This window comes from Heterodontus francisci, chromosome 4 (assembly GCF_036365525.1).
Source record: "Heterodontus francisci isolate sHetFra1 chromosome 4, sHetFra1.hap1, whole genome shotgun sequence".
Taxonomy (NCBI): Eukaryota; Metazoa; Chordata; class Chondrichthyes; order Heterodontiformes; family Heterodontidae; genus Heterodontus; species Heterodontus francisci.
Genome location: NC_090374.1, coordinates 136,892,002 through 136,919,309, shown reverse-complemented (window position 1 = coordinate 136,919,309; position 27,308 = coordinate 136,892,002). Strand labels below are relative to the sequence as shown.

The 27,308-nt window shown below is 39.2% G+C and overlaps 1 protein-coding gene across 1 annotated transcript in view; it reads right to left on the bottom strand.

The window, feature by feature from the left end:
• Positions 1 to 27,308, bottom strand: part of LOC137368823 (low-density lipoprotein receptor-related protein 1-like) — a 61,188-nt gene that overhangs the window by 9,258 nt on the left and 24,622 nt on the right. The window contains 14 exon segments of the mRNA XM_068029028.1: positions 6,901 to 7,020; positions 7,487 to 7,642; positions 9,066 to 9,207; positions 12,231 to 12,370; positions 12,443 to 12,561; positions 13,207 to 13,431; positions 14,521 to 14,692; positions 16,374 to 16,499; positions 16,583 to 16,702; positions 21,016 to 21,129; positions 22,261 to 22,383; positions 22,677 to 23,048; positions 23,930 to 24,052; positions 24,435 to 24,572. Coding sequence (XP_067885129.1) covers positions 6,901 to 7,020; positions 7,487 to 7,642; positions 9,066 to 9,207; positions 12,231 to 12,370; positions 12,443 to 12,561; positions 13,207 to 13,431; positions 14,521 to 14,692; positions 16,374 to 16,499; positions 16,583 to 16,702; positions 21,016 to 21,129; positions 22,261 to 22,383; positions 22,677 to 23,048; positions 23,930 to 24,052; positions 24,435 to 24,572 — 2,190 coding nt within the window.

Below are 27,308 nucleotides of genomic sequence, written 5' to 3'. Positions count from 1 at the left end.
TGCAGAAAGCACAGGTGAAATTAAAGCAATTAGGAAAGCCCAGGGCAGGAAATTTGACAAGTAAAAATTAAGGAAAACTGATGTTTTATAAAATGCAACAGGGCTGATTAGAGATCAAAAAGGTAACTTGGAGCTGGGAGGTATGGCCATGGTTCTTAATACTTTACATCTGCCTTCATAGAGAGGCACAAAAAACAATCCAGTTATGAAATATTGGATGAGAGAGAAACTGAGTTTAGCATCTTTGGACTGTGGATAAAAAATTCCAGGCCTGGGTGAACATGTATCCTAGGCTAGTAGAGGCAAGGAGAAAAACAAAGTCAAGGTACAGAAAGAGGCCACTTGACCCATCGTCAGTGCTGGCTAAAAAAAAAAAATCCACCTATCCCAATCCCCTTTCAGCATTTGGTCTTTAGCCCTGCAAATTATAGCACTTGGTGTATAGCCACACTCCTTTTGAATGAGTCTCTGCCTCAATACCTTTTCAGCCAGTAAGTTCCAGACCACCCTTGGTGAAAAAGCTTTTCTTCATCCCCCCTCTAATCTTTCTACCACTAAATCTATACCCCTCACTGACCTCTCTGCTAAAGGTGAAGAGCACAGTCACCTCCATTTTATCCAGGCCCCTCAAAATTCTGATCTCAGCCTGTTACAAGAACCCCAGCTTACCAAATCTTGCCTCAACTGCATTTTCCCCAGTCTTGGCAACATCCTTGTAAATCTCCTCTATACAGACTAGTGCAATTACATACTTTCTGTAATGATTAGTGCACCATTTGGTCACCTCAAGTTGTGACCTAACCAATGAGTTACAGTTCCAGCATAACCTCCCTGCTCTTATTCTATACCTCAGCTAATAAAAGAGGATTCCATATGCATTTTTAACCACCTTAAAATAGACCAGTCCTGCTGCTTTCAGAGATCTGGACATTCACTCCAAAAGGTCCCTCACTTTCTCAATACCTCTATTTGCCCCAATCATGAATTCCTTCACCTTGTTTGACCTCTGAATGAATCACCTCACTTGCCCAGGTTGAATTTTATGTACCACTTTTCTGCCCATCTGACTGGACCAATATCTTCCTGCAACCTACAGCTATCCTCTGCTATCTACCACAGCCAATTTTCATCTACAAATTTTTTGATCATGCCCTCCCCACATTCATGTCCAAATCATTAATGTATACTACAAAAAGCAGGGGACCCAGTATGAGCCCTGTGGAATGTCACTAGAAATAGCCCTCCAGTTGTAAACACACCCAATTACCCTTTGTTTCCTGCCACAGCCAAATTTTGTATTCACCCTGCTGCATTTCCCTGGATCCCATGGGATTTTTTATTTTTTATTTTTATTATAAAGTCTACCTGGTCAAAAGCCTTGCTAAAATCCATGTAGACCATAACTGCACTACCCTCATCCATCTTCCTTGTTACTTCAAAACATTTGATGAAGTTGGTCAAACAAGATCAGCCCTTAAATCCATGCTGAGTATTTTGATTAACCTGTGCCTTAAGTGACAGTTTCTGGTCTCAGTAGATTCCAAACATTTGCCCACTATTGAGGTTAGACAGACTGGCCTGGTCAGTTTATCCCTCACTCCCTTTTTAAAAAGGGAGAACTGCTAAATTTGTCACTAGCCCTCTGGCACCACACTTGTATCCAGTGAGGACTGGAAAATAATGGTCAGGCCTTCTGCTATTTCCTCTTGCTTTTTATAATAGCAAAGGGTAAATTTCATCTGGCCCTGGTAATTTGTCAACTTTCAAGGATGCAAATCCCAATAATTCCTCTCCATGTTAATCACATCCAATACTTCACTCCTCTTAAACTACAATATCTGCATTGTCCCCCTCTTTCATGAAGGCAAACAAAGTATTGATTATGAACCATACCAACATCTTCTGCCCCTACATATTAGGTAGTCTTTTTGGTTTTATAGGCTCTTTCCTTAGTTATCCTCTTACTTCTAATTTATTGATAAAAGATCTTTGGGTTCACCTTGATTTTCTTTGCCAATATTCAGGTCTTTTTGCTCTATCAATTTCCTTTGATTTCACCCCTCCACTTTCTATACTCAACTTTCTGTAGTGAGTTCTGTCAGACAAATATTGGCTGGAATTTTACACCACCCCAGTGGGGCAGATGGTGGAGTGGGGGCAGCATAAAATTGAGCAGCAGGCTCTGGGAGGCCTAGCCACCCTGATTCTGCCTGAGTTTATGGAGGTCTGGTGGGGGGGGGGGGGGGGGGGGGCAGGGAGAGAGAAGTGGCCTGCCTGCCCAGTCAATTAAGACCCTTAAGTGGCCACTTAAGGGCCCTTGCCCACCTCCACAGGTATTTTACCCATGGCAAACAGGTGTGCTGGGGATGTGAAAGGCCACCAGCTATAGCAGTCAGCCTTTCCACACCCTGGGGGAGCACAGGGTGCCCAATAGAGGGCCGCCCCTGCCTCCCAACCCTAGGATCCAAGATGCCCCCCCCCCCCCAAACAACCCTAGCCTCACCAGGGCACGACCAATTCCCCTGGTGAGGCTGCCCGAACTTACCTTCTGTCCTGGTTCCATTGAGGAGTCCTCAGCAGTGGCCACCACTCCTTGTGGTGCTGCTGAGACCAAGAACTGCCAGCCTGCTGATTGGCCAGCAGCTCACTGAGGCAGGACCTCCTCCCTCAAGTGGGTGGAAGTCCTGATTTGGGCCAATTGAAGCCTGGGGATCTGTAAAATAGGATGGATCCCCAGGCTGGGCAGGAGTGGGATCGGCACCGACATTTATGTCAGTACAACTCCTGTCCACCCAGCTTAAAATTCCAGCCATTAGCTTTCCTTTTCTGCCTGCTTACCCTGCATGCTCAACATCCCTGGAGCTCTAGCTTGGTCAGTCTCACCCTTTTTCTTTGGAGGGTAACATTTACCAATCTACAGGCATGCTGAAAGTTAACATTAGACCAAGTAATTACAGACTACTCAACTAGACTTGTGGTGGGCAAATTAGAAAAAAAAAATAGAATGAATCATTTAGAAGGCACTAATCAAGGATGGCTAGTATGTATTTAAGGGAAGGTTGCCTCTTAACTGTTGATTGGAGGGGTCAATGAGGGCAATTGTTTGCAGCATTGTGAATTAGCAAGGCTTTTAACAAGGTTCCACTGGAAGACTGGTCAGAAAACTCCTGGGATTCAAGTGAAAGGAGCAAGTTGGATCTAAAATTGGTTCAATGGCAGTGGTAGATAGTCCTGAGCCCTGTGGAACCCCACATCAGCTTTCCTAAGTCCCTTACTTTGTGGTACATGTAGATAAATAATTAGACTTAAAATGTAAGGGGCATAATTACAGGTACAAAATTGTCTGTGGATGAGTGAGGAAAAACTGTCAGAAGATATCAGTGGACTAGTCAGGTGGGCAGAAGTGGCAAATGGAATTCAAATCAGAAATTTTGTATTTGGGAAGGCAAACAAGGCAAGGAAATACACCAAGTGTTAGTATCCTAAGTGTAGGGGAATAGAGGGACCTCTGGATTAGTGTCCAGAGATCCTGAAGCTAGTAGGACAGGTAGACAAGGGAAAATATCCCATAGGCCACCCTATCGGTTTATATTTCTGGCATACAACAGATCATGCCAGAGCTGGATAAAACACTAGTTAGGCCACAGTTAGTGTACTGTATGCAGTTCTAGTTGTAATGAAATATAGGTACAAGAGGCTTAATTAGGTATAACTTAGATACAATTAATACATTATACCTTTCAGAATTAAAAATTGAATAAATGGTCAGTTTTCAAGACTTAAATTCCCTTACGGAATAGTTTTTTAGTTTTAGTTTTAGAGATACAGCACTGAAACAGGCCCTTCGGCCCACCGAGTCTGTGCCGACCAACAACCACCCATTTATACTAATCCTACACTAATCCCATATTCCTATCACATCCCCACCTGTCCCTATATATTTCCCGACCACCTACCTATACTAGGGGCAATTTATAATGGCCAATTAACCCATCAACCTGCAAGTCTTTGGCATGTGGGAGGAAACCGGAGCACCCGGAGGAAACCCACGCAGACACAGGGAGAACTTGCAAACTCCGCACAGGCAGTACCCAGAATCGAACCCGGGTCCCTGGAGCTGTGAGGCTGCGGTGCTAACCACTGCGCCGCCCCATTCATTCCACCTTCATTCCAAGGTTTCTGCTACATTGAAAACAGACATGCTACCCATGTTCTGTACTGAACTATAATCCTAATTATTTGATAATGTTAATGATAGACTGACTTGATATGGTACAAGGTACAAAAGAACCATCAGATGATCACAAATGTAATGTTACCTACAAAAAAGCCACAAACCCAATTTAACCCAAAGGTAAAAAGAGTTATTGCACAAATTTAATTAAAAATCTTAAGTATAAAAACACTTAGTGTGACTATGACACTAACTAAATAAAAGCTCAACTTCATAAGGGAATTCAGATTGGGGATAAGTATTACCATATTGATAAAAGCAGGGGGGAAAACACTTACATTCTAAAATATGTTAATAGATTAGGAACAGTATAAAACTAGAGTTTTGAATAAAAAAGGTATTGAAATTCCTCAATACTTCAACCTAAGAAAAGCTGACTGCATGACAAGAATTCTGCTCTTGTTTTATCAGGAGGCTTACTTAGGGAATTTAAGATAACAGTTTATTTTGAAGTTTGATGGATATTCTAAGATTTTTGCTGTAACATGAAGGTTGAAATTTGGGATTTAGAAATATGGTTTTACATCTTAGTAATTTGATATTGTATACTTATCCACTTAAGTGTATTGCCTGTTAAATGCTTTAATATAAAAAAAGTTAGTCGCATGTAGCATTCTGTATATAACTACAAGAACCCCTTTCTAAGTAGAGATACATAGAAGAGTTTCCCCAGACCCTTATATCTGGGATATTTATGACCGCCTATTTTTTTGTCTCTTTAATTATAGCTATCTAAAAGATGGTAATATTCTGTGACTTGTCTTTCTTTGGAGGGAAAAAAAATTCAACTTTGGACCCAAATAAGTGTTTAAGAGTTTGTCTGGTTTGAACTTAAATTCATAGGCATGTACTTCTGATTTGATTTAGTCCCCAAGGGGTTAAATCACTTTAGTCATTAGATTGTAGAAGGATATCACCCTAGAGGGCATGTTGCAGGAATGGAGAATTTTACCTTGAAAGAAGCTAGGGTTGTTTTCTTTGGAGAGGAGGCAGATATTCAATTCAAATTTCAAGGGACCTACATAAGCCTTTCCTATTCACTATTTCCCTTAGAGATCATAACTAGGGATATACATTTAATGTGATTGGCAGAAAGGTTAGAGGGAAGTCAGAATTTTTCTTGGCATTGGCTGGAACTCACTGCCTGAAGGAGGGTGGTAGAGTCAAAAACCCTTACATTAAAAAAAATGGTATCATAATGAGCCAAGAGCTGGAAAGTTAGATTTGACTCGATAGCTTTGGCAGTTGATGGGCTGAAAGGCCTGCTCCTGTGCCATTTCTACAATTCTACCACACATTCTGGGGAAGGTGACAAAGTTCAGGTGTAGGGTAGGTTTCATTTGCAAAGGCATGCAATGGTCAATGGCTCACAGCACCATAGATAACGTTGTTTGCTAGATCTCTAGTCTATATAGAGTGGTTGTCTATATCATATTGGGCACGATTGTCTCTTCACAAAGACTGTTATAGTAGTTACTCTTGGCAGAGCCAAGCTCACTCAACTGCAGACCATTGCCTCTGTCAGACTGGCCACATCCAGGAAACTAGAGAAATCTAGGATGTTAGCTGATAATTGCCAGTCCAGTCTGTGGGACTCTAGTCTAATTAATTCCCAAGATTTTCAGGGCCAGGTAGGCTGAGAGTTCCAGCACTTTGGATTGTTAATAGGTCTGTCCAATTTTTTTGTTATTTTACAAAAATCTAGTCATGGAAAATTTGCAGGGTAGACCAGAACATTCATGTAAAGAGAGTTTCAGCATCTGGTGGTTTAATAATCCAGCATCTCTTTTTCCAGCTAAGGTTATTACATTCTATTTCATGATTTGCCAGTCACATTTCAACATTATAGCACTGGACCAGTTGCCCAGAGATAGCCTAGCCAGTACCCAAAGTTAAATTGGAAAAAAAAAAGTTGAAGATTAAATCTTGCCTCACTTAACCAAAAAGGTTACATTGCACTCAAGAAAAATTGAGTTGTTAAAAATCACTTAATCAATGCAAAATTAGGAATGTGGGAAAGAGCTTTCCCTTGTAGGCCTGCCCCTCTAGTTAGAAAAGTCACTTGAACTTTGAGTGCCACAGATTTCTACCTGCTATGAAAAAACATGAGTAAACATTTAAAAAGTTCACTTCAGGTTCCAAAACTATGAATGCTGCAGGAGGTCTAGTGTACTAAATTTAAAATAGTCAATGAATTAAAAAGGTAGATGAAATACAAATTTGGACTCAAATTGGAGACAATCTAGTATGGAACCAGTTTTGACTGGTATTGAGGGCAAAAGGTCAGGATTTAACATTAAAAATGATACTCAGCCATAAATTGTGGGGCTGGGTAAAGATTGTTCTGAATTTGATCAGATGGGGCAGAAAGTCCAGTAAAATGCAAGTATTCTCTAAACATTATATACAGTCAAGAAAGAGATGTCAAGTCTACTAAAATAAAAGCAAAATACTAGATGCTGGAAATCTGAAATAAAAATACTGGAAATACTTAGCAAGTCTGGCAGAATCTGAGGAGAGAGAGAACTGGTCCTGAAACATTAACACTGCTTCTCTCCACAGATGCTGCCAGACCGGTGGAGTATTTCTAGCATTTTTTTTTTTAATGTCAAGTCTACATTAGGACAAGTAGACTCATGTACACTGAAAACATGAAAAGTACTTACAACAGGCTTCTGTACTTTCATCAGATCCATCTTCACAGTCAGCTTTACCATCACACAGCCACCTACTAGGTATGCATTGTCTGTTCTTGCACAAAAACTCCATTGTTCCACAGGAATGAACTAATGGAAAAAAAAACACTCACCATGTTTCTGGAGTGCAACACTGAAAGTCTGCTTTCCCACTGCAGAGAAAGTGTGTGTATTGAAGGAACAAGTCATCCTTTCTAACCAAGTGCTGGAACAAAACTAGTTTTCAAAGTCCTTAAAGTTTTCTCCCACCTTGTGAATATCTGGTTGGTTGTTAACTTCTGGGAGACTAGCATCTTGTATGCAAAAAGTAGCTCCATGTTACACATTTAAAAAAGAATGTTGGTCATTCCTACAATCTGACCAGAGTTTAGGCAGGTTATTTTACCCAAATTCTGCAAGTGTAAATACACAATCCTTGCTACAGCACCCAGACCACTGATCAGATGCTGCCTGCTCATTTAACAATTTGTTTTAAACCTTAAAGTGTTATAGGCTACATTGTCTATTGAAATAAAGTAGTATTTGCAATAATAGCAAAGAAATATTGTTCACTCACATATACCCATTCCACAATGTAGTCCATCCTTCTGCAGCTCCATTCCAGATGGACATACACAAGTGTATTTTGGATAGTGATTATTGATCTGAGGAGCTGGGAGACACATGTACTCACAGCTTCTGGTCTTCAGATTCTCAGCACACCAGTTTTTGCCTGTGAAACAAGAGTTAAAGTCTAATTCTCAATCTGGATCCTTCTGGCAAGAGGACAGTTCATTTCCAAATCTAATAACCAAGTTGGTTTTGAATACTATTTAAACTGGCTTATGTTGCCAAGTATATTACTAATATTACGTCACCATATTTAGATATGGTTATTTAAGCAACACTCAACACTAGCATGTCAAACCACAAGTGATGTAGCCATTTGTTAAAAAAGTTTGCCATTTTGACACTGCAGTCTTGAACTTGGTACATCTCGATGTAGCATTAGAACTTCAAACCAGGTGACTGCTAAACTCACTACCTTGGATCTGTTGCAAAAGGAATTATTTGCTTTTCACCTTATTGAAATCTGTTTTTTTTTTTTTTTTTTTTTTTGCAGTGTTGTCAATAGAGATTTCCACTAATCTGGTCTTTACCAGCAAAGTGCCCTGTACAGGGGATCTGTGGTGTCTGAGTAGGGCAAGCAGTGAGGCTCTTCAAAACAGATTAATGTATCCTCAGACAGGCAGAGTTCAAACCAGGAAGTAGGAGCAGGAAATAAATTTGTTTTGAACAAATGGAGAAAGCAAAATATTGAGAAAGATGGTGTTGGAGGACATAGTGTTAAAAAGTTAACATGCAACATTTGAGGGAATGAGGCTCTACACATACAAAAATTAAGGCCATGGAAGTTGTTCAGCTGTAGTTGCCACTGAGTTTTTAAAAACTCACTCCTAAAAATGTACCAGCTCTAACTTGTGTTAACTAATGAACAAGTACTGCAAGTTCAAACCACATGTGATGTGTTGATTAGCAATGACAGCAATCATCCTGTGTATGTGCAGTGTGTTTGACAGCAAGTTACAGATTTTTGTTTGTGTTGACACTAGAAGTCAAATTTACTCCATAACAGTACTGATGCCTTGCTGTAATTATAGCAAAAATCTAGGCCATTGCCTTGATGAGGCTTTGTGAAACTTATTTGGCCAATGGCGATCAAATCCTGAAACTCATTTCATTCCCCACCCTTCCCAAAAATGTTAGTTTTCCAGCATATGATCCAAATGAGTTTTATGTAGCTAATGTGTAGTTAAGACAGTGAATTTGGAGATATTCTCCATAGATCAGCCTGTTTTGGAAAGTCAAGTTCTATTCTGTTCAGTCAGGAGAAGAAAATCAAGTTTGCAAACACAAGTTTTGGGATGACTTCAGCCAGAGAAATTCTGGATATCTGTTTTGGTTAATATAAGAAAATCTTGATGAATGAGCTGTAATGTCAGAAAATAGGACAAAAAAAAGTTATACTGACAGTTCTGTAGTTATATTAGTAAAATAAAATATCTAGCCTCATCTCAAAAGGGGAAGGAAAGTGACAGAACCATAGTATGACATACTTTAGGTAAACAAAATGGGCAAGAGCAACAATTTTGTACCTGCTGGTTGCGTGAGCTTATGATAAGCAATGATGTCTCGAGGTTCAGTAAGGTTGGCAGCTAAAAGCACTATATTGGAACCAGTAAATTTGTTGCTTCCATACACAGCTTTATTTTCTCCATCAACCCAGAACACACGATCCTGGAACAAGATAGCATGTATGTTATGCAAATCTCATTTTTGTTTCTATAAGTGATTATGTAGTAATCATTTATCCATACTGAGGCTTAACCTCCCAAGCAAATTGGAGGTTTACATTTTCAATCCCATTTAGACAGCAATTCAAAAAGCAGTTGCTACAATGCTGTCCAGTCTGAGTCACAATTTTTAACCCATGGTTAAAACCATGTTCTTGGAGGGGCAAAAGTGCTGGCCCTGGCACCCACATCCCAATTGCTCTGGTGAATGATGGCTTCATGTCTTCCCAAACCAGCATTCCATTACCCTTAAAGCTTGGAGCGTGAGGATTGAAGTACAGCTTGCTTAACTTGGCAGGAGAAAGCCACAAAAAAAAGTATCCTGACTGTTAATTTGCATCTGCAGAATGCTCCTTCAACCCTTATGCCACTAAAGGCCTCATTTGTGCTTACTACATAAACTGACTTGAAAACTGCAGTTGTCTTGCCTTCTGTAGTTTCACCCTACTTTTAACCCCTTCAAGAATTCCTCAAAAGCTGCTTGCCTGCCTTATTGACTCCTAGTCTCCAACTCCAGGTCATTAAAGTTAAAATCCTACTTCTACAACCTTAGACTTGACCATAAGGCATTTTTGTTAATTTGGTCTAGTTCTCTGGAACTTTCACCTTTCAAACTCCACACTAAAAAAGCTTTCTAGCTCTTTTAAAAAACTATTCCATAAAGCTCATTGGGACATTTTGTACTAGGGTTCTTTTCAAAATGCAAGTTGCTGCTTTAGTAGGAGCACTTGCAGAATGAGACTTCCTGCTGGTTTCTTACTCAAGTCCTTCCCAAGCTTGGCATTTGCTCCTAGCTCAAACATTACATGAATTGTGATCTTTTCAAAATCTCAGCTGAAAACCCAAATTAAAAAGATTTTTTAAAAAGTGACTGCTAGCAGTTAAAATGGCCACTGAAACACCCTACATTCCAATGCATGGAGGTGAAGTCAAATTGTCTGGTCAGTCCTCTGCAGAACAATGCCTTGAAGTGGAGTGCATCACCTAGCCAGTCTCTATTAAGGCATTAAAGGCAATCACTTGATGTTAAACTGGCAGAGAATTCCTAGGCATGGATTCGTTTTCAGGAGGAAACAGGCATCATGTGACAGGCCCACCATGTGTTTTAAGCAGAGGCTTTCTTGGTAGTAGACAAGCAACTAGACATGGATCAGAAAAGATCCGATTGGGGTCCATCTCTCCAGTCCACCTTCCAAGCTTTGAAACCTGCCTGCTGGCTGTAACCACCCAAGTATCACTGGTAGACAGAGGCCCGATTAAGGAACTCATGGGCATTGCTGTTCCCAGGATGACAAAAACTGCTGTTCACATCCACAAGCCAAAAGTTTCAGGACTACTGAGTTTTAGCTAGAAGCCAGACTGTATACCTTTCTATGGAGAGCCAATTTAAGTGCAATAAAGCCAACCTCCATCTTGGTTAAAGAAAACCTGATGGCTCTTATAGCATGTAAATAAGACTAAATGGAACTGGCAAGTACATTCACTTCAAGAAATAAACCTGGTTGTGGTCAAATTGGGGGGGGGGGGGGGCAAGAGGGGAGCCCTTTGACCCTTCATCCAATTATAAATCTGCTTTTAAAAAAAAGGTAGGTTTTTTGACATCTAACATTCACAGGTCTGTTTTCCACGAACAAAGTGGAGTCAATTAACATAGGATTGGAAGCCAAATAGGTAATGCCTTTACTCCAAGCAGAGAAGCCCAAGCAAGTTTAATAATGAATACTAGATATAAAAAGTAATCTCTGGTCAATTAGATACAGGGTGGATGAGGTGCAAAGAGATTGCTTTAGTGTCATAGAATTGTATTCAGATTAAGAACAGTGTACCTTTAAGGCAAAGGGTCACAGCAAAAGTGAGGTCATATGGTACAATGTTTCAATTTCACTAAAACCAGTTTTCAGCCAAAGTGTGCTTACTGAAGCAAAGAGTGGTCAATTTCTCAGAAATTCTACAATGAGCTACAGGCTATGCTAACTGCCAGAAGCAGTTTGAAGAGATGGTTTGTACTGCTGAAGGTTGCAAAATTCCTTTTCTTCACTGAGTTCCAGCCAGCACACTTAAATTGGAAGTAAAGTTTTAAAGCAAAAGTTTGATTAGACCTATTGCTGTACTCATCTTTGAAAGACTGATGCTTGTGGCAGCCAAAGTGCTTTAATGCCCATTTATTCAATGGCCGTTTCAAATCTGTATGGAGACTTAGTGGCATTTGATTTTTTACACTGGGATACCTCATCTGGAGAATAACCCAAAGACCAACAATACAGTTATTTATTAACAGCTAATTTTTTACATTTTTAAAAAGGAAACTGGTTAACTGATGTGTGAGAGAATGGGAGTTCAGTTAGAATTAAAGGTCTTAGACACAAGTTTGATTGCATTTAGTTAATTTGTCTAAAAAGGTCTAGTCTATTTTATTCTGGGAGTTACTAGAGTGTTCAATTTAGCAGTTTTCTAGTTTGGTGGGGAAAAAAAAAAAAACTTCAATATGCTGTGACCTGTGGAGTGATGGAACTGAATTGACTGCATTGCTCCCACTTCAGTCATAATAGAAACAATGGAAAAATTGAGGTTATGAATGGGGAAACTAAAATGTTGATTTGCAATATTGCAGTTTTTGCCAATTGAAAAGGATACAAACTATCCAAAAAGGTTCTGAAGTTCACCTTGCATCTACCCAAGCTGATGGCATAGAAGGCAAACTGGAATGAGGAGTGTTCAGCTAGAGGTCATGAAGTGTCTGCTTACTGTAGTTCTCTTTCTCCACCCCCCCCCCCCCCCCCCCACACCATGTTAGCAATATACATGTATATTGCTATCACATGGGACAGACTGATATGGGGAGACAGGCAACTTGGGAGGAACAGCTACTATAATGCATAATTCTCAAAACTGCTAGATCTTCTAGAAGCGAGACACAAGGATTGTCGAACAGCTTTGTAAACACATTCTATTCACAAGTTAACTTGCCTCAAATATGGTGACTGCAAAAGCATGAGTGAGGAATTCTTTTGACTGCAGTACAGTTCTTCTGTCTTGCCCATTTAAGTCTACACTTGATAACATGTGCAGCTTCAAGTCAACCCAATAGACACGGTTTTTCATGAGATCTGTGGACAATGATACATTGTGTAAGTTTTTAAAAAAGCTATGCCTTGTTTTAAGATTAGCAGTCTACTCACCAAGAGCAATGCCATATGGCCATTGAATATCTTCAGCCACCAGAAGGTTACGGCCATAACCATTCATTCCTGATTTTTCAATTTTTGCTGGCTCACCACAGTCTGACCAGTAAAGAAACCTTTAAGAAGCCAAGATAGTCAGTCATAAACCAGACCCATGAAATGCAATGCCTTAAAAATATCAATAGCAGTTGCAATAAGTTTTGTTGCATCCAGGTGAAATCTAGGATTTGTCACTTCTATAGTCTAGAATAGTCAGTGCTCAAACTCGTGGTGGTGACAACTGAAGATGTGATATTCAAAGTTATTGCAGCACAAATAGAGTTGCATAGGTCAGTAATAAAATGGCAACATGTGAAAGTTAATCTGATGCTTTTCCTCAGTCTTCACTACTTAAAAGATATAGATGAACATATCTGAAAGATTTAAAATTTCTACTGTCAGTTCTCATCCCACTTCTCAACGAGCTACAACAGTCAATTGTAAATCTTTCCTTCCTACTTTTCATTCACCCAGGTGATCTGAAAGGTTTGATTACCTGCTATAACATGGCTATGGATCCAATTTCATAAAAATTACAAAATTATATTAAAATTACATGCTTGTAGGGCAAGCCACAACAGTCCAAAGAAATTCAAGAGAAACAGCCACAATTAGGACTGAAGACAACATTCATGAATGTTGAACAGCCAGTATTATATTTAAAGATATGCTGCTTTTTCAGTATGAGGAAATGTATCAAATGTGCAACAAAAATTCAGTACCCAGATAGTGGATCAACAGCTATTGAAGCTGGCTCCATTAAGTCAGTATTGAAAAGGATTTTCCTTTTGATTCCATCAAAGTCAGCAACAGATATAGTTTTAGTGCCACGATCAGTCCAATAAAAGTGCTTGTAGATCCAGTCCACAGCAATTCCCACAGGGATGCCTAGATCTTTGACAATGTTGGACTTGCGAACTGCATATTCAGGTTTATCCATGGACGCACTGTAAAAGTAGTTAGTGTTTAATGCATGTTATAAGACAAGAACCTAAAATAGAAATTTACTAAATCAGTTTAGGAATTTCTAAATTAAAGCAGAAATTTGAAAATTAAAAAAAAAGTGAAGCAGAGCATGTGTCACATTGTCAACTTACTAGAAAGTTAAGCAGTACTCAACTCCCAGCATTGCAAGCTGGTTTTAAACAAGGATGGGCCAAAGTAACAAGTCAGCACTTTAAGTTATGCAGTGGGAAGAGAAGATAATATTTCTAATTCATTAGGAACTTAGTGAATCAATTGTCAATTCAATGGAGGAGCATTTACACATGTTCCCTATGCAACCCAATGCTGAAGTGAACTGGTGGCATGTCAAATTGCACAGACATTGAGACCAGATGTAGCACCCAATTTATTTTGCTATTAACAATCTACCTGAGTGGTTGCAAAGATAATGGAGTACCTACCCTGATCAGAGCACATCTGGATTTACAAATAGAAACTCATTCAAGTGGTAAATCAACTGTACTGTTGTCTGACAGGTTTGTTGTTAATGACATCACTATAGAAACAATAGGTTATAATGGGCATTATATTACTGGCTCCTAGATGGAGCCCAGCATTGTAGTCAAAAGTACATGCCAATGTCTACAGTGTCAACCATCAATTCTGCCATTTGCCTGCAGGGTGGGATTTTGTCCTTTGTTTAGGCTTGATTTTTAAATGTTTGTGCTCATGTAGTTACTCCATGAGCAAAAAGTTTCTTGAAGCTTTGTTTCCAGGTTGTACATTGGCAGCGATAGAAACCAAACTTAAGTTGAAGATTGAGCACTTGCTCACTACACAATGACAGTCTGAACTATGCATTTTGGCCCAACATCTAGCTTCCCAAATGTACACTAAACAGATGCTAAACTAGGTGCCTTAACAGGATCTAAATGTATTGAGATTTGTATTGGAATATTGGAAGTCCATTTCCAGATACAATGCAATTATTCTCAATGTGAACTTGTGCAAGTCAGTGTCCAGACCAAGATTACATAGAGTTTATGCTGTTACATGTTACATGCTGTTTATGTAGCAAAATCACAAAATACCTAAAGATTGCTTGCTGTCCCAAATCAGCCCAGAAGATCTTTTGTGCTGCAACATCAGCATCAAGTGCTACAGCATTTCTCAACTGCCGAACTACCTCCGTATATTCCATTTGGCGCAATCCGATTTTCCTAATATCATGGCGATTAGTGAAGACCAAATAGGGCTCTTTCCCTATTAGAGAAAGGAGAAAAGTAATTTGAAAACTAAACGGTTTAAAATGTTTAAAACTTGTTCTGAACAGTTCTACAGGTAGCAGACCTTCAGTGCCTTAATGACAATGCTTCAAGCACAAACCTGGACAGCAATGTTAGCTGTTCAAAAACAAAAACATACTGACTGGATAATTAGAAATAGTGACCAGGCAAACATTTCTACAAAACATTGCATAAAATTAAGTATTGATAAACATTAATTTGGGGTTATTAGGACAAGTATAGCAGAACAGCATGGGGATAATATGCAGAAATTCCTTGGAACAATTCAGTGGCAACCACTGTAGAAGTGTTTAAATGCTCTATTTCTTCTGTAAACAGTCCCTCCATCCATTTTCACATAAAATGAGAACTTGTGTCCAAAAGTATAGAGAATTGGTACCAATACTGTTCCAAGTTGCAGTATGGTATTGCAAAGACATGTCAAATCAGGTGGCTAATGTAGAAGGCAGAAAAATGGGACTGGATTTCACTATTAGGATCAGAGTGGGAACAGAGGCCAGCCACTAATGTGCAGAGTTGCTCTTGGTGAGCAAGTTAGTCTCACTCCCCTGCCTTTTGCCCACAAGAAATGGGCCTTTCATATAGAATTCTTATGAAATTTATACACAGCATTGATTGCTAGAGAATCTCTAGGAGAGTCAGGACAGCATAGGCTTGTTATTGCTGCCAAGGAGATGATTCTAGCACAGGCTCTGAAACATGATGTTCTTAAAGCCAAGGTGGGATCTCACAAGTAAAAGGTTAAACAATGTCCTAGCAAGCAATGAGCTGTGAGATGACTCCATATGCTTGGAATAGAAATGTGGGGGGGGGGGGGGGGCGGGGGGTGGTATTACCTTGCACTATGTTAGTCACAATTTATTTCTGGGGGCTGGTGAGTGAATAGGAACAGGTATTTCAGGGGAAAAAAAAAAAAAAAAGGGTCTTTGGATAGGAGAGCTTCAATTAGATCCATGCTGGCTGCAGCTTAACACTAGTTAGCTGAAGACTGATGACCCCCAAGGATCAAAGAGAACAACACTTCACCTCCCTCGTGAGGCTGCCAACACCATTCTGCCCCACTAATCTGGGATTGGCAAGTGGTTATGGATCATATCTATTTAGCTTATGCATAGAGTGCTTACACATTTCAGCTGTTGTTTAAGCTACTTTCAAATCACATCAGTAGCTCGTCCCCCTTTGGGTATTGGTGACTCGAATATAAATCTTACCATAGCCCTGCAAATGGTTTCTTCAGGTGCCAATCAAATTCCCTTTTAATAGCCTATGTTGTAATTACCACCACAGGCAGCACATTACAAATCTGAACTACTTGCTGCATGGAGAGCTTTTCCTTGCACCATTTTTTTGCTATTCACTTTAAATTTGTGTTCTCTGGTTCATGACCCTTCTGCCAATGGGATCCTCTCCAAGAGAAAGAACCCCAGATCTAGCTGCAATTAGTGAGTATCTTACACACATTTGTTGAAAGTTGAAGATGCAGTAGTAACAATGGCATCTCAGGGCTAGGTCCTGGCTTGCCATTATCCTTAAATGGATAAGAGTGGTTCTTAATTTCCTTCTACATGGACGGAAGGAAGAAGAAAGACTCATTTAACAGTCAAAAGCACTAGTTTTTGAATAAAGATTCTACTTACCTATTGCCTTGCAAACTCCATTTATTGGATCCATTTGATATTCTTTGTGACAGTCACATTCAAAGCTTCCTACTATATTGATACAAATTTGACTGCAGGTTCCAGGATTTTGGCATTCATCAATATCTAGTAAAAGTTAAGCCAACATTCTTTAGTTTTGTGAAGCTATTATAAACATTTTCTATTACCTCCAGATACCTCAAGTTTACCTCTACAGATTTTGTCATCAACCAACTCAAAGCCAGCAGAGCATCCACATTTGTAGCCAATAACAAGATCCCGGCAGATATGCATGCAGCCACCATTGTTCACCAGACATTCATTCAAGTCTGCACGAAATCAAGAGATGTAGTTTTAGTACTTTCAGGATAAATATTTAAATCAGCTAGCTGTAGAATTCAAGTGTCTTGCCATTGATATGCTGTATACAATATACAAAGTTGCACTTAATCTACATCCCATGTTTGTATAAAACCTTTAAAGTATAAGCTAGATGAAGCCACTTAACAGGCTTTCACCAAGGCAGCTAGATTTGTGCAGGATCACTAAATTAAAAGCAGACTAAGCAGCAATTCATTTAATAGACATAGGAAACATTACACAGCCTCCCAGCTGGATATAGATTAAGCCAGCTGCTTCAGACAATTAGAGAATGGGGGTAGAGTTTCTGCTTGGGGTAAAAATCAACTCCAAATCAAATTGCACCAGTTTCCCCATGCAAGTTTCAGCTCAACTCATTTCATTACAAACTCATGTACTGGTGCAAACCCCAGCCAATGTCCCAGACTCCACCATCCCTGGTTATGTCTGGTCCCAGACAGGATGACCCAGGAGTATACAGTCAGGAACAAGTGGCCCTAGGAATCATTGACTCCAGACACCATACAGTCTTATGGCATCAATTCAAAGAAGGAAACTCTTGCTTGCAACTTTGTTAGTACTTTATGCTAACCACCACTGGGAAGCAGCACAATGTACCAAGGTCACAGAATGAAGCTTCAGTGCTAGTCACCTAAAAGTGGCTCAGTAACAATACTAAACTTGTTGGGTTCTGAAGACCATATCTACCAGACTAGAGAGGAGAACCAACATGAGGAAAAACCTACTTTACCTTTTCTTCTAATCTACCAGAGATGGATCTGTGTCAGTGACCAGTCCTTGGAGACAAAGTTCCACCTTCACAAATAAAGATTCTCATGTCGTGGCACTGCCACTATTAAAATGGGATAAACAGAACAGACCTAGCAGCTCAAAACTGGGCAATGAGGTGCTGTGGGACAGCAGAATTTTAATCTAGTCTATAACCTCATGGCCTGCCATTTCCCTCACCATCATGCCAAAAGATCAACCCTGGTTGAGTGTTGGACAGCATGCCAGGAGCAGCATCAGGCATGCCAGCCTGGTGAAGCTAAAACAAGACATGCATACCAAGGCAATTCCACATTCAATGGATCAAAGCTCTGCAGTCCTGCCAGTCCATTGAGAATGTAGTGGACAATTAAACTAGAGTCAACATCTTCATTTGAAATGGCAGAACCCAGCAAAGTACAAAAGACAAGGCTGAATAGTTCACTATCTTCATCTAGAAGTGTTAATTGGATGATTTCATTTCAGCCTGAGGTCCAGGCATCATAGTCTTCAGTCAATTCCATTCACTCCATGGTAATAATGGCCGAGTGCACTGGATACAGAAAAGGCTATGGGCCCCAACATCCCAGCATTAGTGAAGACATGTGCTCCAAAACTAATTGTACCTTTATATTTAATGGCATTACCATTGCTGAATCCCAACATCCTGGACATGACAAATACTGTAGCTACAAAGTAGGTTAGAGACCAAGTAATTTCCACTATTTACAAGACAAGTCAGAAGAAATGTAATGCTTAGTGTCTGGATGAATGCAGCACCAATACTCAAGCAGCTTATCTTCTAGTTTAAAGCAACCCACTTGATTGCATGGATGAGTGAATGTTTATGGTGGATTGGTGTGGCAGGGTTGGTGACATTGTTGGTATACCCTGCAGCCACAAAGATGCAGTGTAGTAATTCATCAAGGCTCCTTTGACAGCACCTATGCAGAAATCTCATGGGTTTGAAAGGGAAGCAGGTACATGGAACATTACCACAGTCCCTTCTGAATCACTATCACTGCCAAGTCAAAATCCTGGAACTGCCTACCCAATAGCATTGAGTGTACCTACACTGGACTGCAGCAGTTCAATATAGCTCACCACTAACTTCAAGGGCAATCAGCAGTAAATTCTGATCTTGCTTGACCAGTGATATCCATATTCAATGAACACATCTGGCAGTTTTAAAATGACATTTAAATGAATTCAAGAGTGGTAACTTAGTAGAATGAATAGCTGGAAGTGAGTTTCATGAAAAGCATGATTAAAAGGTGACAATTCACCATTAAGTAACCAGATTAGTTGAAATACTTAATGCAGTTTAGATTGTGGTAGATTATTCAGTTTAGTAAATTTAAGTCAACTTTGATAAATTAATGTCCTTTTATCCAATGATGCAGCTTAAATTAAGCTGGGGAAAAAAAAAAAGAGACAATTGATTAGTTTTTGCCATTGTGAGAATCTAGCAGAATGCTTAGTGTAAAAAAAAAAGTGGGATGAATGAGTTACATTTGAAATGTTGCAACCCTTTGTACCAAAAAAAAATTTGAGTGGAAACTCTAGGCCATTAGCTCAAATGATGCAAAATAAATTGGCTAGTGCAATTCTTAGAACTGAAGAGCCATTGAAGGACTGCAAATAGACAAGGACAAATGGAGGCTTAGTTCAACTGTATTGAATTGTCAGTCTAGACTATGCCAAAGTCTGAATCAGATGACTGAGTCTCAAGGTCAGTGTGACCACTGAGTCAAAAGCCAACACCAAATAAAGTTTTACCTATTGCCTTTTTGGGATCCAAGCACTATTCTTGGACCATGAACTATTACCCAAAATCCATACATGCCAATCTGGGAGGTACACTGACCTTAAAAAGGCTTCTTTTTCCAAAATAATTTACAGATAGTTAAGCCTGGAAGTACACAGTGGACAGACTTGGCATAACCCATACTGCAGGTATACTGAACATTCTAGTACAGTTAACAGTCAAGGCAATTTAGAAAATTACTGTTGAAGGAATTAGAGGCATACCCTCCCACCACCTCAATTGGAGGCCAATTTATGTAGGTTTCAAGGCAATTCAAATAGAAACATTTGAATAAAAGTAATTTACACTAGGATTCACCTTTGATAAACAGCTGAGCCATTATAATTAAAATGGCACAAGAATGTCAGGTATTGCTCAGAACAAATTAGTCAAGATTTAGCTTAATAAAAAAAAAACTGATGATTATAAAACACCAGTAGCTGGAACTCAAGTTTCAGGCAGTTAGTGAGCTTTGTAACAGCTTGCAAGGGATAAAAGGATACCATTAAAAAAAAAAAGTTTAACAGAAAGATAGCAAGAACAGATGGTTAATATTGTAAATTTGGAACTAGGAAGTGGTTGACAGTCCACAGTAAAGAGCTCAAAATGCCAGTTAAACAAGGAAAGCCAGCCAAATTTAAAAAAAACAGAACTAGTCAAGTCAAAAAAGGAACTTTAGACAAATCTCAACGACAATTGTTTCCACCCCAGGGCATTAAAGAATTTTTTTTTGCAGTCATGATCATCCAACACAAATTTTGGAATGGTTTGAATCAGAAAATTACATTGGCAGTTTAAGGATAAGGGAGATAAACTTTGAAATTATAGGCTACAGGCCAATATCAGTTGTGGGGAAGCTATTTGAATCTGTTTAGGGACACTGAACAGCTGATCAGTGAGCCAGCTACATTTGTAGAAGGGAAGTCACTCCTAATGACATTTATTTTTAGGCAACTAATGCAGTAGATAAGACTGTCCATGGGTGCTCCAGGAGTTATTTAACAGGATTTCCATGAGACTCAAATGGGCACATAGGATTGGAGACTATTTTCTCAGGCAAGGAATTGGAAGGTCATAATGGAGTTAGTCTATTAGTGCGCTAAAAACCCTATTTCAAGAGGCTGGCTTGCATTCCTTCAATTAGATGAAGTTGTGATCTGATGTTTAAAATAAACACTACCAACATTCAAAAGAAAAGGTCACAATTTTAGAGCCAGGCTGTTCAGGGGTGATGTTGAAGCATTTAAGAGTAATGAAAAACCTGGAACTCCCAGAAAGCTGAGGATAAGTCAAATATTTCAATGGTAGGTAGGTGCAGGATTAATCATGCAATTGGATAAAACAGGTTCAAGTGGTTGAACAAACATATGAAAATAAAAATGTATACCAATCAGTTGGAGTGTAGGATTGAAAGTGACAACCTTCAGATTAGGTTGCTATCCCATTTTACAATAGTAATTCAGCACAACATCTGTGGTAAGGTAACTGATTTCTTCCCCCCACTCCCAGTCATTTACAAAAATTTGGTAATTTGTACAATTCACATTTCCTCCATCTATGCTAAAATTCTTATCTAGTCACTGGGTCCCAATTTACATTTAGCTTGTGTTGCTAGAGAGCAGTTTGACCCTTTAATTTAGTTAATTACACCATTTAAAGACAAGATGGAATTATAACCATTTAAACTCAGACTTAATTCTCACTTACTACATTCAGAAGGCTCATCACTTCGATCCTTGCAATCTTGCCAGTGGTTGCATACTTTGGCAATGTCTATGCATTCTCCACTTTGACATCTGAAGTCAGTTGGCATTGTGCATTCTGCAACAGGGAAAAAAAAAAAGTTTGAATGTCACCTAGTGACAGGGAAGCTCATCTTTGAGAATGCAACCTACTTGCTTTGCCATGATATAAATTATTCATTAAAGTGGAATAGTTTACTGTTAGTACTGTTGGAGGTATTGTTTCAAGGTACCTGGACGGAGTTGGGTTCCTGCCTCAAATTTTATTGGTAGTCTATTTAGTGATGTTTGGATGTTGTAGACAATTATGAACCCTTCAAAGGCTGATGTAGTGGATAGTTAGTTCCTTCAAAGGAGTTAACAGAAGATATTCTGGCTATATTACTCAAAACAGCAAGTTGATCAGGCTAAAATCAGACATGGTAGCTCAAGAGCTTAGAATACAAGTAAACTATATCCACTTTTAATGCTTTGATACCCAGTAACATCTTGCATAGATCATTTCCTGTTACATTCCAAGGGCATAAGATTGTATACCAGCTTAGTCACGTGGCTCAATCACAAGTACTACCAAGCCTCATTCTTCTTCCAGAACAAGTCTAGAGCCTCCAATGTAATGTCTAGCCACTTTCCTCTTGCATCAACTACTTGAAACCCCATCTTCACCTTATGATTTGTTAACTAAGCACAAAGCTGCTTCTCTCCATTCCTATGAATTAAATCAAACTCCTTCCAAAATCCTAGTTGAGCCCTCAAGTTGTACACAAGACAAATCCTTTTAACCCTATTTTCTTGCTTAATTACTTCTGACCAGCTTTCTTCCTTGGCTATGCTAGCTGACTCAAGTTTTTCCCCTTCAGACAGACATGCTTCTCAAAGTTCAGTCCTCACCAACATCTTCAATGTCCTGCTGCTTTCTAAATGTAGCCATCCAAGTTTCTGCTCATAGGGAAAAGTTAACTAACCTCATTAACCCATCTTGACAGCATTAATATATTGCTCCTACAAATTTTAAACATTTGCTTAAAAAAAAAGTTATTCAGAACCATTGCCTAAAAGCACACTGAAGGAAATACAGCAGTAGGATTTTAATAAGCTGGTGTATAACAGTACTTTCAATTACTAGATGAATGCAGTTTTAATGGTTTGAAGGGAAAGTCTTACTGGTACCAGGCAGTGAAATCTCAATTTGATGGTTGCATATTCTTACCATTTTTACAGTTCACTTCATCACTTCCATCACTGCAGTCCTTAAATCCATTACATTTCTTACTTTCATGGACACAGGAACCACCACCACATCTGAAGTGATCTGGTTGACAAGTGTGAGGAGCTTTTAAAAAAAAAAAAGTGACCTTGTTAATAACTGGTAAGCAGAACATGTTTAATCAGAAAAGGTATGAAAGCTAATTGTATTGTGTTTGGGGAAAAAAAAAAATCAGCTTTTAAAAAAAAAAGTAGCTTTGGAAGCCAACTTTCATTCCATGGATAGCTTCCAAATTGAATATTCCCACTAAATGGTTATTGCTGACATGGACTTTAAAAATCAGACAATTGAGCCAATGTCAAGAGGTGCTTAGTTCCATGGAAATGAGAAAAAATGAGCAACTGTTAAGTTTTACTTACGACAGTTTATTTCATCGCTTCCATCTTTGCAATCACGGTCACCATCACAGTACCACTGGCGGTGGATGCATTCACCTGAATGACACTGAATCTCATTGTTGGGACAGGTTACAGGAGGTGCCAGAGCATGTCCACAGTGTTCTGCAGATTCATCAGACTTATCTGTGCAGTCAATATTGTTGTCACACACCCAGCTTGAAGGAATACACTCCAAGCTATTGCACTGAAATTCATGGGCACCACAGATAGATGGAGTACATCTTATTTCATCACTGCCATCACCACAATCATCTTCACCATTACACACAAAGGATTTGGAAATACATCTGCCACTGGAGCAAGTAAATTCTAGAATACTGCAAGTAAGGGTAACTGCAAACAAAACAAACTTAATTTTAAATTGTTTCATTAAGATCTCATGAAAAATGTTGAGATGACCAAAAGATGCTGGAAATACTCAAGATAGTGAGAACATTTCAGAACTTCTGAAATGTTCTCTTCAGATGCCATCTATTTCCAGACATTTTCAAAATGGACTTTTCTTCAGTCCAATATACCACATTGAGATTGTCATTTCAGTATTTGGATACATGTTCACTATACATGCAATAGTTACACATTAGAATGCTTGTACAAGATATCAGCATTTTATACTGCAATAAAAAACAAGGTTGAATCTAAAAAGCAAGCACTTCAGTTCTGTGCTCAAGTGACCTTATAAATCTGCATGAAACAAGGTGCTTTATTTACACAAGATAAGGAATGAATTCTAGAAGCAAGGTAGAGTAAGTCAGTCATTTGAAATCACATTAAAAAAAGTTTAATGGAAGTGGCAAAGTAAAAAGGGAGGAAGTTGGAGTAGGGCTAAAATGGCCAAATGGTATTGTTAACAGATGAACACATGAGACAAGATAACCAACAGCTCCAGGGTTATGCATTGGCAGAATTTGATTTATTTTCTAATCCAAGTTCAAAAACACATTAATTGCCCATTTGCAATGATTAATGGTACTTGATGTACATAGTGTACAGCTGTTGGTCAAATTGGAAATGCAAATCAACTCTGCACCAGAGACTTAAGGTACTGAAATTTAGTCATTTTAATTAGTCACACCCAATTAAAAGTTCATAATTACTTCATCTGTATTTGTATTCAGAATTTTAGTCAAGTTATATTGATGAAATTTTGAAATGTGTTAAGGATTAAATATGCAGACTTAAGTTGCAACATAAGAGCAGGGAAATCAACTTACCACAATTCTCCTCATCACCACCATTAGCACAGTCCTTCTCTCCATCACATTTCCAGGCTACAGGAATACATTGAAGAGATCCACGGCCACAGCTGACTTCATGAATACCACAGGTGGCAACATCTGAAAGAAAATAAACCAAAGGCTATAACCCACAGAAAGAGTCAACTATTTTATTGTAAAAGCTGTTTGGCATGAAATGGAGGCTCAATTATTCAATATTTGAAATGAAAGTGCAGAAGTCCATTTATCACTGAACTTCATTTTTAGTTAATTTCTCATGCTGGGAATATTTTCTATTTGAAATAGTTCATACTGAACAGCCATGATAGAAGCATTGATTTTTGCTATTCAAATCTATTAAAAACAGTACTTAAATCAAAAGCTGCCAATATTACCTTATTACAAAAAAGCTGTCTGGTGCTCAAATTTTATCCAAAGATTTGAAGTCATGGAAATTTACATGAAATCAGAAGTAGCATTGCAGTTTCATGGTTAGGTATACCTGTTTGGCAGAGTTGTCCATGCTCCAATTTCATTCCAGATGGGCACACACATGTGTACTTTGGAGAGACAGTATCCTTCAGAGGAGCAGGGAGACACATGTATTCACAGCTTCCACTCTCATTGCACCAGTTCTTGCCTGTAAACAAAGTTACTGGTCACTATAAAGTATTTGATATTTAAGCCAACAGTAATATAATCTCCAAAGCTATAATAAAAATTTGCAATCAAAAAAGCATGTTTTGTACCAATTGCTTTTTACTTGTACTTCACATGCAAGGTAGACATTAAAAATTCTGTTCTAGCTTTTCCTTCACTTGGCAGTTTTAAAGATTAAATCCAAAGTTGCAATATCAACTGTTAAATATACAATTTGAATTGTGGATTCCCTTATAGGAATTTGACAAGGTCATTGATATTGTACTGCATTGCCAATCTATTCTAGGAAAGGGAGTTGCATGCCAGCTTATCAACTGATGGCATTGCCAGTTAAAGTGGAAACTCATTATCCAGAATGAATCTTTCACCCATGTGTAATCAAGAAAACTCCAAATAGCTACTGTTTAGTTGAATTCATTAGCCTGTTATTTCATGCAACAGGCAAGAGAAAGGATTTTAAGATGCAAGCACAATTTTTCCCCCCTACTGTTGAGAATTATGTAGAAGCAGCTAGATTTACCAGTGAAACACAATACCAAAGCACCAGAGGAGTGTATTTACAATTGGATCCAAAATGTTTTAGAATTTATGGACAGACAGAAGAGTGAACTTTCTTTAATTAGAACAAAGGGAGTAGCTAAATATTTGTCCTTGGAGGATGAAACTGGGGCATTAATGAGAAAAGGAAAAAAAAACGACTTACAAAATACTTCAAAGTTTAAGACTCAATAGTAGAAAAATCAAGGAAAAAAAAAGACCCAAAACAAAAATCCACCATCACTTGATAAAGTATTAGGAAAACCAGTGGGACTAAAGGCTGACAAGTCCCCTGGACTGGATGGCCTGCATCCTATAATCCTAAAGTAGCAGAGATAATGGATGCATTCATTGTAATCTTCCAAAATTCAAGATGTTGGAAAGGTCCCAGTGGATTGGAAATTGGAAATAAAGCCCCTATTCAAGAAAAAGGAGGGTGACAAAGCAGGAAACTATAGGCCACTTAATCCAACATCTGTCATTAGGGAAAATGACTCAATTTAGTAGGACATTTAGAAAAAATACAAATCAGGTAGCATGAACATGCTTTATGAAAGGGAAATTGTGTGAAAGATGAGTTAAAGAATGCAGCAAGCAGGGTGGATAAGGGGCACCAGATGTAGTGTATTGGATTTCCAAAAGGCCATTGATAAGGTGTCACATAAAAAAAAGTTACTATACAAGAACTCATGGTGGTAGGCCAATATATTGCATAGATAGAGAATTGGTCAACAGGAAATAGGGGCACTCAGGTTGGCAAATTAGTGTGGTGCCACAGGGATCAGTGCAAGGACATCAATTGTTTCCAGTCTATATTAATGACTTAGATGAAGGGAGTGTATTGTAGCCAAATTTACAAAGATGGTAGGAAGGCAAGTTGTGAGAAGGATACAAAGCCTGCAAAGGGCTAGAGATAGGTAGTGAGTGGGCAAGAAAGTGATAATATTGGAGGGCAGGAAGAAAAATGACAGTTATCTACTTTGGCAGGAATAGAGAAGCAGATTTAAGTGGAAAAAGCGCTACAGAATGCTGTGGTAGAGGGCTCTGGGTGACATCAGATGAAATTTTAAAAGTTGCATGCAGGTACAGAAAGTCATTAGGAAGGCAAATGGAATGTTGGCCTTTACTGTAAAAGGGGATGAAGTAGGGAAATCTTGCTGTATAGGGCATTGGTGAAACTTTATTGCAGTTTGAGTCATTTGGAGAGAATAGGCTGGAATTTTAGGTTAGGCAGGAGGCCCTACCCACCAGCCAAAAAGTCAAAGTGAGCCTGCCTCTGCCAGGCATGGGAAGTCATGCTTGCATTTTTCACTCCCCAGGCCCTTGGCAGGATTTCTGCCTAATGGAGCTGCTGGCCAATCAGCAGCTCTTAACCCCAGCAACACTATTAAGAGTTTTGTCGTCTAGTGGGGCAGTTGGGATGTGGGGGCCTTTTGTACCCAGAGACCCCACAAAAAGTCTACTATGTTTTAACTGAGTGTTCTTAGGGACTTTGCTACCTGGCTTCTGTGTAAACAGCAGTGGAAGAGAGGCCCTCAAGTGATAGTTAATTAGCCACTCAAGGTTCTTGATTGGCCTGGAGCAGGCAGGTTCTCTGCCACCTTGTGTAAAATTGCAGCAGGGCAGGAAGGTGAAGGTGTCAGGAACAGCTGCCCCTCAATTTTTACAGAGCCTCTATCACCAGCCCACTCATTTGGTGGGTGGGGGTGTTTAAACAGGGTAGTTGCTGAGGATGTTTCCTTGTGTGAATCTAAAACTAGGGGCCAAGTGTCTCCCATTTATGAGATTCTTCAGAGGGTCATTAAATTTTTGGAATTCTCTAGGATAGAGTGTCAACATATTCAAGGCCGAACTACATGGTTTGGATTCTCTCCCCCCTTGGAAGATGGAACTGTCCACCAATTTGAAGGTCAGTGGTGAACCTGCTTCCACCTGGCCTGGGATCCAACCACTTTTTGCAGTTCCCCAGCTTTTAATTGTTCTGAGATAGGACTTCCACCCACTTGAGGAAGTCCCACCTAATGGAGCCACTAGCCAATTAGGAGGCTAGCAGCTCCTAGTCCCAGCAGTGGCACTGCTGGGACTGTAGCCCAGCTTCATGTTGGGGAGCCCTGGAACCAAAGCAAGTTTTTGTTGCCATGCAAAGGGTGATCAACCAGGCCCCAGTAAGGTGAGAAAT